The 15,114-nt window shown below is 36.9% G+C and overlaps 1 protein-coding gene across 4 annotated transcripts in view; it reads left to right on the top strand.

The window, feature by feature from the left end:
• Positions 1 to 15,114, top strand: part of VWA8 (von Willebrand factor A domain containing 8) — a 424,992-nt gene that overhangs the window by 71,215 nt on the left and 338,663 nt on the right. For all 4 annotated transcript variants that reach the window (XR_004030158.1, XM_030813328.1, XM_030813329.1 and 1 more), the window contains 5 exons: positions 243 to 410; positions 4,684 to 4,848; positions 5,214 to 5,263; positions 5,991 to 6,099; positions 8,483 to 8,587. Coding sequence is in view for 3 of the 4 variants with exons in the window: in XM_030813328.1 (XP_030669188.1) it covers positions 243 to 410; positions 4,684 to 4,848; positions 5,214 to 5,263; positions 5,991 to 6,099; positions 8,483 to 8,587 (597 nt within the window). In the remaining variant the exon portion in view is untranslated. The remainder of the gene's footprint in view (positions 1 to 242; positions 411 to 4,683; positions 4,849 to 5,213; positions 5,264 to 5,990; positions 6,100 to 8,482; positions 8,588 to 15,114) is intronic.

Here is a 15,114-nt window from a genome sequence, read left to right as displayed (position 1 = left end):
AACTTCAGAGATCCTCTTTTTCAATCTCTTTATTTTACAAACAAATAAACAGGCCCAAAGAGGTAAAATCACTTTCCTAAGATCATATAGGCAGAAAAAGCAAAACAAGATCTGGAACTCAGCTTTATTGATTTCTGGTCCCTATAACAAGAACTGCAATTTGAATTTGCATTACAAGTAATGTTAGGCCAAGCTCTGCAACTTCAGTATTCTCATTTTGCTTTTATGTTTCTTGGAAATAGTGTGCAGTTCGTGCAGCCACAGAAGGCAGAACTCTCATTTTGGAAGGTTTGGAAAAGGCAGAGAGGAATGTTTTGCCTGTTTTGAACAATTTGCTGGAAAACAGAGAGATGCAGCTTGAAGATGGACGCTTCCTGATGTCTGCTGAGCGTTACGACAAACTTCTCCAAGTAAGAAAAGAAAATCCTGTTGCTTTGTCTTTGCTGTCAAGCTATGGGCAGTGCCATTTTATTGTATAAGACATGGCCCTGTTGGCATCAGGATGATGTTCAGATGGCCCTTATCTTGGGTAAATTGCTAGAGTCATGAATTTACAGTTTTACAATGCTCTTCTGTTTGTAGACCTTGTCAAAAGACCTCCCAGAGTTTTACTGTCTTTTTTTTTTTTTTTTTTGGTCAGTCTAATAACTATTCTCTTTTCCATTTTTTTTTCCTATTTTTTCTTCCTCTCTTTCTTCCTCTTTTCCCATCTCCTTTTTTCCCCCTTCTTTCTTTCTCTTAACAACTATTTAATAAAAGACTAATGACTTCTAGATAGTGCTAGTCACCAGGGATACAAAGCTGAAGAAAGTCCAGCTTTTAGCTTCAGGAAGCTCAAGGTCCAGTAGGTATTGACAGAAATGAATAAAATATTTAAAGGATATTCTGTTCTGATGACCCAAGCCACCAGCATCACATGCCAAGGTTGCTGTAGGAACCTCCTAACTGCACTCCCTGCTTCCATCCTTCCTTCCTGACACTGGTCTCAACACAGCAGTCAGTGATCGCCTTAACAGTACATCCATTTGGGGGCATTCCTATGCTCTAACCCTGATAGCTTCTTGTTCCACTCAGAGTAAAATTCAAAGTTTTTACAATGCAATACAGTGCCCTTTGTTGTCTGCTTCCCTCTACTAGAATATAAGTTTCACAAGGGCAGGGATTTTTGTAACTGGTATTATCTCAAGTTCCTAGATCAATGGGCTCATATTAGCACCCTGGGAGCAAGATCAAGAAGTAGGAGACACAGATCTTGCTCCTGATCAATTTGCAACCAACCTGGGGTAGTAAGATTAGCACATATGTATCTCTACAGAACAGGTATGAGAGAGACTCTAGGTCCTAGAATGTACAGGCAGAGCAGTCAGTCACAGAAGGCTGGGTTAGCCACAGAGAGATCCAGTGTGGCACATGGTAGGTGCTTAATAACTATTTGTTGAATGAATGAATACCATAGAATGATTAAATGCTGTGGTAAACATGCATATAAAGAGGGCAACAACTAGGGAATGTGGGGACTCTTCAAAGGCTTGGGAGATGGGTTCATGTAATGTCACAAATGACAAGAAGACATTTAGCCCTGTTCATCCAGCTCAAGCTGTACCACACTGGATCTCTCTGTGGCTAACCCAGCCTTCTGTGACTGACTGCTCTGCCTGTACATTCTAGGACCTAGAGTCTCTCTCATACCTGTTCTGTAGAGATACATATGTGCTAATCTTACTACCCCAGGTTGGTTGCAAATTGATCAGGAGCAAGATCTGTGTCTCCTACTTCTTGATCTTGCTCCCAGGGTGCTAATATGAGCCCAGAACACACTAGGCCCTAAATAATGAATGCCAGAGGGTCTGATTGAACTGATGCTGCATGGCTGGCAGGGCCAGAAGCAGTCTGTTTCTTTACTGTTTATGGGAGTTTCTAGATGATGCTTTCTTGTGAAGTACAGTCATTTTCCTCTGGATCTATTCATGGAACATCTTGTTCTGATATAATCAGAAGGAGATAATCCAGGATTTAATCAAGTAGAAAAAGTTAAATTCATTTATTCGTATTGTTAATTTACCAAAATGAAAGGTTTTAAATTTATTTTTTAAAAGGCTACTATGCAGAACGTTTTCTCTTTAGATGCTTTCTAATTACAAAATAACTACTTGCCACTAGAGATTACATTAGTGTTAACCATTTTTAGTAAATAATTTGGAAAAAAAATACTCAGAATATGGAATCATTTTTTTTAAGTCTAGGAGTTACTTCACAACAAAAAGTTTGATATATTCTTTATCCTTAAAGTAGAATTCTGTGAAAAGTTATTGAACATATTACTTTGGATAGGAATTCAGGATATGTGAGTCAAAAGAGGTTTAGTGGCTGGGTGCAGTGGCTCACGCCTGTAACCCTAGCACTTTGGGAGGCTAAGACAGGTAGATCACCTGAGGTCCGGAGTTCAAGATCAGCCTGACCAACATGGTAAAACCTCGTTTCTACTAAAAATACAAAAATTAGCTGGGCGTGGTGGCATGCGCCTGTAATCCCAGCTACTGAGGAGGCTGAGGCAGGAGAATCGCTTGAACCCGGGAGGCTGAGGTTGTGGTGAGCCAAGATTGCACCACTGCACTCCAGCCTGGGTGAGGGAGTGAGACTCCGTCGAGAAAAAAAAAAAAAAAAGGGGGGCTTAGTACACAAAGAATGCTTATTGTTAAGTGAGAAGGGTCTACTACATTTTTCTCCCAAAGTAAATATCAGTATAAACACATAATTTTTTATCGGTAAATGTTATTTCTGTGTTCATAGAATCTGTCTCATGAGAACCTCACAGCATATAGGCAAGATCCCTTCACAAAGCACTATCATCTTAAGACAACTTTTATGGTAAAAAGATTCTAACACCGTAACTTAAGCCCTATTTATTTCTAGGTAGCTTTGATATTCTAAATTTAATGTCTCAATTTAATGTTATTGGTTTCATAAAGGTGATTATAGTAGAATTCTGTTATTATGGAAAGAGATACAAAGTTCAGTTTGTATGAACTTTATATTTTATTTAACGTTTTTGGGTAAATGAAAAAGAGAAATATTTAGTCAGCTCTCTGAAGATTCTACTTTTGGTTTCTCAGACAGAGCTAGATCCAGACTCTCACTTTCTAGTGTATATGACATAGTGTCAGTGTGTTAATTAGATGTATGATTTCTGATTTTGATTCATACCAAAATATGATTGAAATAATTATTTATTATTTTTAAAATTAGTTCATGCCATCAGTCAACGGACATTTGTCCTGTTATACACTAGAGGTAATAAGTCCTTTCAAGAGCGTGGAGCTAGCATGAGACAGTCATGTATAGAAGCAAATGCACAAATAAATAATGATAGAAGCTTGCATAAGATAAAGTAAAAGGGTACAAAAATGGTTCTGATGAGGGAAGGGGATCTGAGTTTTATGAAGATGTTTTTTGTGCTGAGCCTTGACTGACCCTTGTGTTTACGCTGTGCAAAGTGAAAAGGATGTTGTTGCAAGAAGATGGAGTAGTGTTGGTGAAGCAGCATTATGTGTTTGGAGACTGCAGTTGGGAGATGGATTGGAGCACAGGGTCACGGAAGGAGGGTCAAGGGGATGGGTATGTACTGGTTGCTGAGACTGAGAGAATCAGGGCTTCTGCCAGGAAAGGCCTTAAGTGCCATCTTGAGAGTTTCTATATTGTCATTTGGGCTGTGAAGAATTGCTGAAAGCTGTGGACGTTTCTCTCAGAGTGTACAAATGTGCATTCACACAAATTAGTCAATACTGTAGATCCTGCTGCTGAAGAATGTGAAGAGCCATTGATAGAGTTAGGCAGAGAAGGAAGGAAATGAGATTTAACAGGTGCCTGCTTTGGGCCACTTGTTTGCACATACATTTTCACATTTAGTTTTCCTAGCAGTCACAATAATGTAGGTGATATTTTTCCTACTAAGAAGGCTAAGGTTCCAAAGGTATAATAACATGCATACGGTAACATTTAGTAAAAGTGTACATCAAGCAGCTGAGCCAGGATTTGTGACTCTAAAACCTGTACTGTTTCCATTCTCTAAGCTCCACTATATGCTAGTTGCAGGACCATGGGCAAGTTATATAACTCCTTTGAACTTTGGTTCATTCATTCATATAAAAAGGAGATGGTCTAGATTGGATTCTGGTGAAAGTTAAATGAGAAAAATCCATGGAATGTGCTTACCACATAGTAAGTTTCCAAAACATGTTAGTTATTACTAGTAATATGCTTTGCTAGGAATACCCATAAACATAATTATCTATTTAAGGTCCACTGGTAATCAGTCACAGCATTGCTGGTGATCTGCCCATCAGGGACTACCTTTGTTACAACCTCTAGTCATGTATTTTCCTTACCCCCTGACTGTTTTCCTCTGTGTTACTGACTAAGGCTTGGAGATCTGACCCAAGTCTCCTTTATTCCTTGGGGTGTTAACTGCTTTTCCTTTCAAACACCTCAGTCTTCATGTTGTGAGCCTGCCCTGGCATCCTGAACCTGATTTCACTTTGCTGCCTTCCTTGACAGTTTGGTTTTGATAGTGTTCTCCAATACAGTTTTCTCAACAGTCAAGTCCTAAGTCCTTGGACTTGGCAGCTCTTATAGTTGTGATCTGTATCATTTATGCTATAGCTTCTGGATCTCTTACTTTTATAGGATCATACCAAAAAAGAGTTGGATTCTTGGAAAATTGTCCGAGTTAGTGAAAATTTCCGAGTGATTGCCTTGGGCTTGCCAGTGCCAAGGTATTCTGGGAATCCATTAGACCCCCCTCTTCGTTCTCGATTTCAAGCCAGGGATATTTATTATTTACCCTTCAAGGTAAGGATGACCAAGGATAATTTATTTTTTAAACAGTTTTTCTATTTATAACAAGAAATTCAATGCTATAAAAATGTTACTGCAGTTATAAATGTCTTCCTCAGTAGGTCATGGAAAGATATGAGAATAAAGAGTAAAGAAAATCTCTGGAAACTAGGAAGAAAAATTATTATGGCATTATTGAAAGGATTTTTTTTAAAGGCTGGCTTTTCTTTTAGAAAATGAAATGTATCAATAAATGATTTTTTGCTATTAAATATTTAGTGTCTGCTTAATTAAAAGGTTGGATTGTGTCTATAAAACATTTGCATTTAATCCGTTACATTTCTTGTTAATTAATTTAATATGTTTCTGTGTTACTTTAGGACCAACTTAAGTTGTTATATTCAGTTGGAGCCAATGTTTCTGCTGAGAAGTAAGTATATAAATATCTGGACACTGAATGTTGAATTTGTTTTGCCTGTTCATTGATTGATTGATTAATTAATTAATTCATTCAACAACTAGAATTCTTACAAGAATTTTTCAGTATTAGGATGTTTGGTGATAAAATTAATAAGATGTCTTTGGCGAGAAACTCAAGATCTAATAGAGTTGAAAGATATGTGAATAGCTTTGGTTAACATGGTATAGTAAGTGCCATAATTTCAAAATATTGGGGGGTATTAGTTGAGACTTTATAAGGGCTTCACAAAAGCATTGGTGTTTGAAATGGGTCCTAAATAATGAGCAAGTTTTTGCCAGATAGAGAATGGAATCAAGAAATTCTAACAGAACAAGTTTTTTTTTTTTTTAAAGCATGGAATGTGAGAGTTTATGCTTTGTTCTTAGGGCCATAAAAAACTCTTGGAGGCTAGAGTTTAGGTTTGGGATTACGAAATGTGAGAGATGAGGCTGGCAGGGTAGATTTGGACCAGGTGATGAAAAACCTCAAATATTGTGATGAATTTAGGAATATATTTGCATCTAATCAGCTTCTGAGTTTTAAGTAGGATATTATGATGCGGAGCCATTGTTCCTTAAGAATTAATATTAGGGATCATCTTTTTAGATTAATTAAATTGGCCCCTGTATTTTATATCTAACAACTTACACATTTTATATTTTAAAACTATTAAAATTTAATATCATTTTTCCCCTAGAGTTTCTCAGCTCTTGTCCTTTGCCACAACTCTATGTTCCCAAGAATCTTCTACTCTTGGACTTCCAGATTTTCCTTTAGATAGTTTAGCAGCTGCAGTTCAAATCTTGGTAAGTAAAATAAATTAATGACTGGCATACCCAAATATGTTAAAAATTTTGAAAGTTAATCATTAGGGATTAATGACTTCAGTTTGCTTTTGTTATACTCTTCTATAAATATTGTAAGGCCTGAGATTAATTTGTTGTGCGGTGCAGTAAACTGTACGGAGGCCAAGGACGTGTTCTGAGCCCCTGAAGAGCTTTCAGCTTTGGAGTAGGAGCTAGGCATGCAATCTCAGTAAACTCCTACAGAGGGAAGGAAGGCTTTAGCCTGATCAAGTAAGAGGTGTGCTGCAGTGTGAGTTAGGCCTCACAGCTGTCCTTACCTGAGTTAGGGGAGCTAGGGCTTTCACACTGCTCTAGCTCCCATCAGTCTCTGTGTCATGGTTGTCTCAGGGGACACAAATTCCCAGACACTAACTGCTCTCCCAGCATGTGTGCAAGGGTGGCTTCAAGAACCCAAGGATAGTCTTCTTAGAAAGACCTACAGCAGTTGGTGTTGGAAGAGAAAGCTAGGAGGCACAAGAAGAATACAAACAGATCTGAGGGGATCTGATAGAGTACAGACATTGTCCACTACAGTTTCACAAAGGGCATGGCGATCATGTCTGGAGTGATAGAAAGGCCCAAGAAGTCAAAGCACAGGCAAATGTGTTTAATCACAAAAGGGCCTAGTATCTTTGGAGAATGAGAATAAGTTGTATCCCTAAAGCAAGTGTGTGTGGTAGAGGGAGAAGTTAGAACGCTATTGTGAAATGTTTTGCATGATGAATGAAGTTTCCTGGATTTTATGATGTGGAAAAAGTGGCTTATCAGACAATATTAAGTAGGTGGGCTACGAAGGTGACCAGACTTATGTTGGAGGAAGACACCTTTGTTGGAAGTGAGGGAATGACTAGGAAGCTTTTGTAACACTCAGTGAGACCCTGTGGAGAAAGGCACCGTTCAAGATAGTGGGAATACTATCTTAGGCAAGAGACTTATTTTTAAACTTTAATGTATGTATGTATGTATGAATGAATGTATGTATGTATATATGTATGTTTCCTGTGAGTCAGGGAGCCTAGGTACTGTTGATATTGTTTTATCCATCCAGAACAGAATTTCTCCTCCTGTTTATCAAATCTTATACTTTTATGAAATCTTTTTGTTTTTGCTTAGAACATTTTATTTTGAAAATTCTCAAATGTAAAAAAAAGTTGAAAAATAGTAAAACATTCATAATCCCGTCACCTACAATCACCCATTATTAATATATTGCCACATTTGTTTGCATGTGCTTTTTTCTTTTTTTTTTTCCTAAACTATTTGTAAGTAAATTGCAGTCAGTACTCTTAAATACTTCAGTATGTGTATTAGTTCATTCTCCCACTGCTATGAAGAAATAACCTGAGACTGGGTAATTTATAAAGGAAAGAGGTTTAATTGACTTACAGTTCCGCAAGGCTGCGGAGGCCTCAGGAAACTTACAATCATGGTGGAAGGGGAAGCAAACACGTCCTTCTTCACATGTTGGCAGGAGAGAAAAGTGCAGAGTGAACGAGGGGAAAAGTCCTTTATCAAGCCATCAGATCTCATGAGAATTCACTGTCATGAGAACAGCATGGAGGTTAACTGCCTCCATGATTCAGTTGTCTCCCACCAGGTCCCTCCCATGACACGTGGGGATTGTGAGAGCTACAATTCAAGATGAGATTTGGGTGAGGACACAGCCAAACCATATCAGTATGCAACTTCTAAGAATTAGGACATTCTTCTACATAACCAGAACAACATTATCACACTTCATATCATGTTAACAGTAATCTATAGTATTATCTAATAGATAGTTCATATTGAAATTTCATTAATCTTTCTTGCCAATAGACTCTTTTAAAGTGGGGTGAACAGAATTGACAGTACAAATAATGTGAAGAAGGATTTGAGGATAATGAATACTTTCTAATTTTATAGTTATAACTGTGAAGCTAAGTGAATGTGGATGAGATTAACTTAGGAATGAAAGGGGATCAGGTACTTTGGGATGAATAAGGTAGAGACATGTATTCTGTTTCAAATGGGGGTCTATGGGATATTCATATAGTCACATGTAATGAACAATTGAGGGTTCAGGTTTAGAGCTCAAGAAAGAAGTCAGGACCAGACATAGAAGTGTGGGAGCCATCAATACATAGAAGATAGATGAAAGATGGGAATGGGTAAGCATACCCAGGGAAAGGGCAAGGAATGAGAAGAGAAAATAATGAATATTTGTTTTTGTAGACTTACAGAAAATACCAGACACCTATTGGTTACTTTTATAAGTCAATTTTAATGTCATATGTACATTTCAGATGTTTTCTGTGATTATTTTGAATTTTGCTCATTCCTATGTATTTTTGCTCCTACATAGGATTCCTTTCCTATGATGCCAATCAAACATGCAATCCAGTGGCTTTATCCATATAGTATTTTACTAGGTCATGAAGGGAAGATGGCTGTGGAAGGTGTTTTAAAGGTGAGTGTCTGCTTCCCTTTCTTTCCTTTCTTTTCCCATTTTCCCTTCTCTTGCCTTTTCCCATCTTCCCCTCACTCCTTTCCTCACCTTTCCTATTTTTCTCTCCCCATCCTTATTTCTTCCCTCTCCCTTCCCCTCCATTCTTTACTAGGCATGGAGGTATCAGCATTCCAACAAGAAGACAGCTGTGATAAATAGGGCAGCAAACACAGAGGGGCTGGTGTGATTGGGAGATTGGTTATGCTGAGCAAATTAGTAAAAAGATTGAACAAATGAATGAATATATTGAGGATAATAAGAGCTATGCTTTTCACTGTTGGCTGAGGGATTTATAACCATGGAAAGGCGGAAGGCAAGAAAAAACTCTAAGGTATTGGATTGGAATTGGTGTTATTATGAATCATGGGTTTTTTAAAACAATATATATGAACAGATAGATAGTTACAGATAGAGATAGTGTGTGTATATGTATACATACACATATTTTCTAGCTGTCTCCTAAGAGAGCCTAAAAACTATGATGTTCTAGTAGCAGTGATCACACCAAGTACCTGGACACTGGTTTCTAAATACCGTGCTCTCTAAAAGGATCAGGTCAGGGAATGTAGAAGATGAGCCTGGACTATCTTTTTGTGCCAGAGAGTAAGGAAATAGTCAACAAATGATGTCGATATGTCAAAATGATGGAGTTTCCAGGTTGAAGTGGCTGAAATCTGGGACAATTTGAGCATAAAAATAAATGATGATGGTAATTGGTTTTAACCTGTTGCATAAAATAGGAATCCATGAGTCCACACTGATATAAATGAACAAAAAATATGGAGATGGGAATTCTCTTTTAAAGTGTAAAATGCCTACTTGTGAATCTAGAAGGAATTACATAAATAGAAAAAACACCATTTGGCAACCATCAGAGTGGCAGTTAATTTAGACAGGAGTCATCAAAGGATGTTAAAGCTGGCAGGTGGAGCTTCTATGAGGCACAGGGTATTGGTGTAATCTCTGAATATCTCCCTCCAAAAGACTCAGTTGACTACAAAACAAGAAAGTGGTATTTTTACGGTAAACTTCAACTTGACCAGGTGGGACAAATTGACATTGTATGCCTCCGAAATTCCCCATTTCTGGGGAATTTTTGCTGAGAGTTCATGATGTATGTTTGGCCATGAGGAAATATTGTAGTGTTCTAGGGCCATTGTATAGAATGTAGGCCTCTATTCTTTAAAACTGTTCAGACATGAAAGACAGGGAAAAACATAGAAATGTTCCAGGCTAAAGGAGACTGAAGAGATTGGATAGCTATATGCATCATATGTTCCTGAATTAAATCCTGGACCATTAGAAACAAGTGACAATATTGGCACTGTTGGTAAAACTTGAATAGGGTCTGTGGATTGGATAGTAGTGTTACATTAAGTGGATTTCCTCATTTGGAGGCTTATGTGGTGATTACACTGGCCACAGTTCTTGTTTGCAGGAAATATCAACTGGAGTGTTTAGGGGTATAGGGGCATCATATCTGCAGCTTGCTCTCAAATTGTTCAGGTAAAGATAACTAGTAAAGTAGGCAGGGGGAGTCGGAGGGAGGGGGAAATGCGCTAAAAAAATGTTAACCATTGAGGAAACTGGGTGAAGGTTATTAATGTGAAAAGCGAGCATTTTATATAAAACTATGGAAATTGCTATAGAGCTTTCATTTAAACTAATGAAGGTCTCATGTTTTGTCATAAGTGGTTTATAATACGTGGGGCATGGTTTTCTTTTAAAGTACATGTGGCATAATTTCCTCATTGTGTAGTTAACAGTGGTGTTTTCCAAAAGGCCAGTCACACTCTAAGATGTCTTATAACTATATTTTTAAAGTGTTGACCCTTGGCAGAGACTTATTGGCTCACCAAAATTAATTCCTCCTTATGAAAGACGGTTTTTGTTTTTCTTACATGGTTTGGCTCAAGGTGCAGATTTCTAAGAAATAGAATGTGACCACTAAGCTGTATGGCTTTCTGTATAGAACCTTCAGTTTCTGAAGGCCAGGATTTGACAACTTTAAGCATATGGAATGGTATTTCTTTCTCCCTTATCTTCAAATCTACCCAGAGTCTTTGGGATACACAACACCCTCTGTGTATCTATTAATAATGAGAAGACCTTAGAAGAGTGGAACATTGGATTCTAATTACTTAAGTGGGATTTTTTTTTCAGAGCAGTTAGCCAAAGAACCCAAAGAAACAGTATTTTCATTGACTGGTTATGTCAATAATAATAAGAAAATAAAATTAATATACAGCTGTTCCTAATAGATAATGAGAAGAGAGGTATAGTTAGAGACAGAATCTGAAAGAGAAGCAAAAAGAAGCAAGGGGAAAATAATGGTCAATAAAGAGACAAAGGAGGGAAGAGACAGCAGAGAATGGAAGCAGTGAAATAACCAATGATGAAAGAGAAGAAAGGTGTGTGTGTGTGTGTGTGTGTGTGTGTATGAGAGAGAGAGAGAGAGAGAGAGAGAGAGAGAGGAAGAGTAGGAGGAGAAGGAGGAGGAGGAACAGCAGCAGAAAGAGGAGGAGGGTGGATATTAAGAACCATTTGGAAATGGGGAGATTAATTCATAGGCTCAAGGAGTCAGGAAATTACCATCTTCTGACAATATAGTTCACTTCAAGGTTTATTCCAGGTGCTGGGGAAAAAGAACTGGAACATATCTTTGATTTAATCAACATCTAAGCTAAATTGGCCATTGGTCATTGAAGTAGAGTGCCTAGTGTTTAAGATCAAAGGTCGTGACTCCAGATGAACTTTAATGCCCCTCACCCCAGTGTGCAGTGCCTTGGGAACAAGGGCACATCCTCAGGGAGGAAGAAACTCATGAAAAGTTCTGATAAAATGAAGCAATGTAATGTTTTTGTGAAAAAAACAGAGAAGATATTCAGTGTCTAAAAAAGTCAGTTACGAACAAAGGTCTTTATCTTTACCAAGAAACCACTTTGATGTGTTTTCTGGTCTGTAATTTCAAAACTAGTCATACAAATTTATTATAAAGTTATAGAATATCTTTAAAGAGTTGAATTTTCTTAATAAAGTAGCTAGTGTTGCTTCATTTTTTGGTCTTTAACCATAATTATAGGGAATGTAGAAAAATGATTGAGTTTATATTGGAACAGAAATGATTTCAAAATTGAATGTAGAGTGTTTTAAAAAGGAAAAAGGGATTGATATTAATTAGATTAGAGGAGAAAGAGTATGGCTGTCTTCTCACCTTAATTATGTGAAGAGCTAGTTAATGGACAGTTGTAACTCAGTAAACTGTCAAGTGAGAGGGCTTAAGTTCATTTGTCTGATCTTAATGAAGTACTTCCTTTTTGTAAGATCATTACACACTGATGTATACAACCAGATTAGCATCTTAAATAGCTTTTCTTAAGAGTGGAAGAGTCAAAAAAAAAAAAAAAAGAGTGGCAGAGCATTTATTGATATAATTCTTTATCATCTGTTCTGGGAAGTCTATGTGGTCTGTTTGTTATTGTAAGTTTCTACATTTACCTCAAAGCATTATTTTAAGCTAATATTTATAGATGGGTGAAATATATGTGCTCAAAGAATTTTGAATTAGAAGAGGTAAAAATTAATAAAATATTGTTGAATTTGGAAAAAAATGTTTACTTAAGAAATAGAAGTATGTATTATAATGGTAAATTAAGAGGGTATGTATATATACACATTAACTTTTCCTTGATAAATGATAATTATTTTTTCTCCTAGATTATCATAGAAATTAATGCGTAGTTGCATTTGAATTAGAAATCCATTTGAATTTTAGTGTAATTACTTAATTAGACTGTATTTTTAAGGAAAAATTATTAGTCACTGAAAATTCAATCAGATAGAATTCACAATACCTTTCTTTTTTCTGAACAAGCTATAAAAGTGGCTGGAATGACTTTCATTCCGCAGATGGTGCTCATCATGTGATGTTCATTCTCTAAAAACATGTTTCTGTAGCCATGAAATAATTTCTAGCTTTTAGTTAAGGATATCTTAAAGAAAACCCTCTCATTCTGAATCTGCTATACTTTAAGAATAGTATGCTTTCTTACAGTTTAGTAACAAATACATCCAGGCTTCTAGTAATGTGTCTTGGCTCTTGGTCTCTACTTAATTAAGACTGCATCATAACAGTGGTTAAATTGGTAAGTTCCCTTGGTGATTTAGAAAGGATATACTGCCACTTATCCGTTGATAATGTAATCTGAGCCATAGTTTTTTTCTAAGAAACTTGGATCTTACATTTCGTATTTTTATTTAGTTCAACAAACACTAATTGAGCATTCATTTTTTGGCAAATTATATGCATATAGAAATCTAGTGATACAGAAATGGATACAATCTGATTTCAGCTCCTGAGGAAGTTACAATATTAATGTCTGAGGAGCATCAGATATTTCAATAAATAACTATTTTAATATGGTTTTTTTTGTTTGTTTGTTTGTTTTTTAGCAGTGTAGCATAATGATGACTAGCTGTGGTCAAAGCAGTAATGACCTGAAGTAGGCCAGTGAAATAGGAATTAAACGAATATGAGAAATGTTTCAGAGGAAGGATGATACATGTTACTAACTGATGAAATATGAGGTAGGTTAAGGGAGATATGAGAGAAAGTGAGAAATCAAAAATGTCCATAAATCCTACCTTGTATACGTGAGTAGAGTTGCTATTAATTAATATGATAAAGTGGGAGAAGGAGCACATTTGTGGTGGGGGCTAAATAATTCCATGTACTAGAACCCTTTTGAATTTGAGGTTTTTTCTGGTGGTTTTATCTAGCAGACTTGAAAATATGGACCTGGTTCTAGAGGTATTTTGATATTAAAGATAAATACTTGGAACCCATTAATGTGTGGGTGTTAGTTGAATTCATGGGGATGGATGTAACAACTTAAGGAATGCAAGTATAATGAGAGGAAAAATCTGTCTTCAGATTGAACATTTCAAGATTGGAAAGTAAGGAAAGAACCTTCAAATTAGGAAGAGTGGTTAGAGATAGAAGCAGAACTGCAGAGAGTATTCTTAGGGAGCATTGGGAACAACTGTTTCAAGAAGAAAGTAATAGCAACAGTTTCAAATGCTGCAAAGATGCCTTGTTGAATGAAGACTTACAATATTCACTCAAAAAAGATTATTCATTCCATCCATCCTTCCATCCAATCAGTTAGCCAGGCACTACTGTGCTGGAGATGTATGCAAAACAGAAGTTTTTACCTTCATGGAGCTTATTTTTCAATGAAGGGCGACTGCCAGTCAAGTAAGTAAATAAGTATATAATATATCAATTGAGGAATGGATGCTGTCACTGAGCAGATGACATTTGAATAAATTTCTGAAGGAGAGAAGTCCTGTGGGTAGAAAGTTATTTCAGACAGAAGGGATAACCAATATAAAAACGCTGAGGCAGGAGCACACCTGGGAATAGCAAAGGACAGTGTATTGGGGCAGAGTGAGTGAAGGAGAGGTGATTCCGAGAGAAATCAGAAGGTAAAGAAAGTCAGATCATGTAGGGCTCTGTAATCCATGGAAAGGACTTCCGCTTTCAGTCTGAGTGAGGTGGAACACCGTTAGAGGGTTTTGAGGAATGTGTTATATGAGTGATCCTTTTAACAGGCTCATTCTGGTTGCTGAGTAGTGAGTAGACTGTGGAGGGTATGAATGAAAACAGGGAAAAAACAGTTGGTAGACTGTTGTAGTAATCCAGTTGAGACACTATTATTATAGCTTTGACCAGCTGTGATGTTGGTAAGAAGTAGTTGGATTTGGGTTATGTTTTGAAGGTAGAATCATTATGATTTGCTGAAGGGTTGGATGTAGGGTTGATACAGAGTTAAGGATGATTTCAAGCTTTTGGACTGAGAAATGTGAATGATGAAGTTGGAGATAGAGAATATGGAGGTGGAGGGAATATCAGACCTGAGTATTGGACATATTTGATTTAAGATGTCTATTAGCCAACTGGAAATGTCAAAGAGGCAGTTGTATGTACAAGTCAGGATTTCAGGAGAGAGATCTGGACCGGAGAGAGAAAATCGGGGTCATGATGGTTTGTAAAGTCATGCAAGTGATGAGCTTATTTAAAAAGTGAATGTAGATTGAAAATAAAAAGTTCCACTCCTGAAATACCTTACTGTGTACTGGTCAAGAAGATGAAGAAGAAACTGCAAAAAAGACTGAGAAGAGACAGCAAAATAGGAAGAAAACTAATTAATTTGGTAAATAGGATATTATTGATGGACTTACCAAGATCAGTGTTAGTAGAGTGGTGGGAATGTAAGCCAAAAATCAAGGATCTTACATTTTAAATTGGAGATGAAGCTGAACCAATGATTATATATTCATATGTATCGACCAAGTTTGATGGTGAACAAAAGCCAAAAGATGATAGATCACTTAAGGATGAGGTATGATGAAGAAATGACTGTTTCTTGGAATGGGAGAGGCAAACATTTTTATAGGCAGAAGGGACAAAAAATGTGGAGGGCATG

Source organism: Nomascus leucogenys, chromosome 5, assembly GCF_006542625.1.
Source record: "Nomascus leucogenys isolate Asia chromosome 5, Asia_NLE_v1, whole genome shotgun sequence".
Classification (NCBI taxonomy): Eukaryota; Metazoa; Chordata; class Mammalia; order Primates; family Hylobatidae; genus Nomascus; species Nomascus leucogenys.
Note: the sequence above shows the minus strand (reverse complement) of the source record. Positions and strands in the feature narration are given on the sequence as shown.